Source organism: Haplochromis burtoni, unplaced genomic scaffold (genome assembly GCF_018398535.1).
Source record: "Haplochromis burtoni strain Fernald_Lab_line unplaced genomic scaffold, NCSU_Asbu1 Contig_154, whole genome shotgun sequence".
Taxonomy (NCBI): Eukaryota; Metazoa; Chordata; class Actinopteri; order Cichliformes; family Cichlidae; genus Haplochromis; species Haplochromis burtoni.
This window is the reverse complement of record NW_024582515.1, coordinates 956,357-959,679: the sequence shown is the minus strand read 5'-3', so window position 1 is coordinate 959,679 and position 3,323 is coordinate 956,357. Positions and strand designations below refer to the sequence as shown.

Genomic DNA, 3,323 nt, shown 5'->3' with positions numbered 1-3,323 from the left:
GCAACTGAAACTAAGTCACCATACATTGCTTTCTGCTGTGCTGGGCTCATAAAATCTGATTAATTTGGAACAGGACAGGTCAGAGCAAACCGTGTGACAGTAAAAGATCACGGAAATGCTGGGAATAAATGCAGCATACAGTTTAAAAATGGAAGTCACGCACAGGAGCAGTGGGTTTGTGGTTGTTTTTTTATGGAAAGGGTTGTTTTTTTATTTTAAGGAAGACAGAAAAGGGGGTTTATGAATATAAAAGGAGGGAAGAAATGGGAGTGATAAATATGAAAGTGGTGGCAAAAGGGGGGGTTATAAGGAAGAATAGTGCAGAAACTAGGCTGAGAGTAAGGCAAGGCAAGTTTATTTGTATAGCACAATTCAACAACAAGGTGATTCAAAGTGCTTTACAGAGACATTAGAAACAAAAACAAATAAAAAGCATGATTTAAAATTGATTAAAACAAGCAAAAAAACTAACTAAGCCTGGAAAGGTGCTAACCGCTAGGCTAACTAGCAACAAGATGCCTTCCCTCTCCACAGATGACTACCACAGCCTCCTGCAGAAGATTGCAGTACTGGAGACAAAAATTCATCGCTTAGAAGTAAACGTGGAGGTAAATGGACTGTGTGGAAATGAAACAACCTTGCCTTTGATTCAAAACAATGGCGATGAGCAAGCTAGTACACAGCTAAGGAGCACAGATAACATGACCAAGAAAGTAGACTTTGTGCACTATTATAAATCCTCAAGCGATAATCCCCCCTTGGACTGTCTTGGTGCAAAACCAAGACATAAATCATGTCTCCTAGAAGGGGGAGGACGTATCACAGGCAGGGCACAGCGAGCTGTATAATACTACTATATATATCTATATCTTATATCTATAATCTAATATACTAATATCATATTAATCTATATATTATATAATATAATATATATATATATTATATATAAATATATACATATACGTTATATATATATCTAATGTTCTTTCCTCTCCCCCCCCCCCCCAATTTTTGCACATGTCGAGGAGCGTGTCAGCCTACATTTCACTGTGTGTTATACTTGTATAACTATGCATGTGACAAATAAAGAACATTAACCTTCTCCTGGAACGTATCACAGGCAGGGCACAGCGAGCTGAAATCTCTGAAACCGACTGGCCTTCACTTCCTACGAGACAGAGAAGCTCTTCTACCCCTGTATACGAGAGGAAACAGGACTGGACAACCGTGAATAGGAAGGTTAACAACAAACCTTCAAAACAACTGAATGTGAAACTGCACAACAGATTTGCTCCACTATCAAAGGACCCTGGATCTATATCGGACAACCATCCATCTAAAAGTAGCGAAGTAAGGTCTGAAAATCTGTTGAAAAGTAAAAGGCCACAGGGAAAGCTAAAGGCTAGGCCTGAAACTCTGATTGTGGGTGACTCTGCCGTAAAGGATGTACAAAGGATGTGCGGTAAGAACACTAAAGTCCTCTGCTTTCCTAACGATATGGTCAACAACCTGAAGGAGAGAATTCTTCAAATTGCAGATGAATATCCAACTGTGACAAACATTGTTCTGCATACAGGGTCAAACGATGTGTCCAAACAACAGTCGGAGGTTCTGAAACGGGACTTTACTGGATTATTAAATACTGTAAACTCTCTGAATGCAGCTGTATTCATCAGTGGACCTGTACCGCCGGTCAGAGGAGGAGACGAGAGATTCAGCAGGTTGTTTACACTGAATAAATGGCTTATATCAGCATGTGCTGACCACTCAGTGCATTTTATCAACAACTTTAATATTTTTTGGGAACGCAGGCATCTGTTTAAAGCAAATGGATTTAATTTTAACAAGTCAGGGGTGAAACTGTTCACCTCCAACTTGTTTTATTCCATACGTCATCCATCTGTGCTTGGTGCCAAGGCTGAGATAAACGAGGAGTTATCTCATAAAGAGGAACAAACAGTACTCCAAGAACAGACAAAGCCCAGCAGAAACCTTGAGGAGGAGCTCCATCTGCCCCCACCCGGGAAGAGCCTCAGAAAGGAGAGACATCTGAGGCAAGAAGAGGGGTCCCTATTTGCCTCCAACTCTCTCAACAACACCAACGACCAGGACCAGGACCACGATCTTCCCCAGTCCCCCAAACCCCTGACAGGCCATCACCCTCCTCCCCCTCCCTTTCTCCCTCCTCCCCACACCTGAAATTCACTGAGGAGATGATGGAGCGGGTCAATGCTGGGCTCAGATCTACCCCCCGTCCCAATCCCTTTTTGTCCCCCATAAACCCCCCACCAGAGCGGCCAAAGGTTCGCCATCGAGCCCCACCCTCAACAGAGCAATCGAAGTCACATTGCCCAGCCTCGCCCCCCTTAGTTCCTCCTTACCACCTTCATGCTCTGTCTCCGCAGTCTGATGTGTGATGTGTGGAGGGTCCGGGCTGCGAGGATTATGGCAGTGGTGACTTTTCCCAGGAGAAGCTGGGACCCTGTTTACTAGAAGGTTTTAAAATCTCTGTACTTTTAGGTGACAGAAGGAGACATGTGGCCTGGTCAAAACACAGAGAGATGCACTCTAAAAGATCTTTAAATATAGTAAACATACCTTGTGTGCCACAGACTGCTCCCAAACACGAGGGGACAAGTAATACCTCTAAAACACTTAAGTTGGCTTTATTAAACGTTAGATCTTTAGCTGGGAAAACATTTTTAATTAATGATTTAATCACTGAGCACAGCCTTGATTTTATGTTTTTAACTGAAACTTGGTTGGACCAAAGTAACAGTGGAGCTGTTCTCATCGAGACGACCCCTCCTAACTACAGTTTTATCAGTGAGGTCAGGGCGAGCAGGAGAGGAGGAGGGGTTGCTGTCTTATTTAATGAATCATTTCAATGTAAGCAGCTATCTCCTGGAAGTTTTCAGTCTTTTGAATATGTGGCTTTACAGCTGAAGGCCCCATCCAAAGTTGTGTTTCTTAATGTTTACAGGCCTCCCAAATACTGCACAGACTTTTTTAATGACCTCAGTGAACTGCTGTCTGTGATCTGTGTTGATTTCGACTGTGTAATTATTGTTGGGGATTTTAACATCCATGTGGACAACCCTCAGGACAAAGGGACTAAAGACCTGAGTAACACTCTGGGCAACTTTGGGCTGACTCAGCATGTAACAGAGGCCACACATAATAGAGGACACACTCTTGACCTACTGATCTCCAAGAGCCTGAGCATTTCAAACATTACTGTGTCTGATGTGGGCCTGTCTGATCATTACTGTGTTTTCTTTGAAAGTAAAATCTCAGCCCACACAAATATATCAACAGCAGTG

At 42.9% G+C, this 3,323-nt stretch overlaps 1 protein-coding gene across 1 annotated transcript; it reads left to right on the top strand.

Moving 5' to 3' along the window:
• The first annotated feature begins 480 nt into the window (after nt 1–480).
• LOC121815211 lies at nt 481–2,542 on the top strand. The gene is made up of 2 exons (XM_042224888.1): nt 481–825; nt 1,121–2,542. The coding sequence occupies exons 1-2, from the start codon at nt 516–518 to the stop codon at nt 2,197–2,199; spliced, it is 1,389 nt and encodes a 462-aa protein (XP_042080822.1). The 5' UTR covers nt 481–515; the 3' UTR covers nt 2,200–2,542.
• Nucleotides 2,543–3,323: the final 781 nt, after the last annotated feature.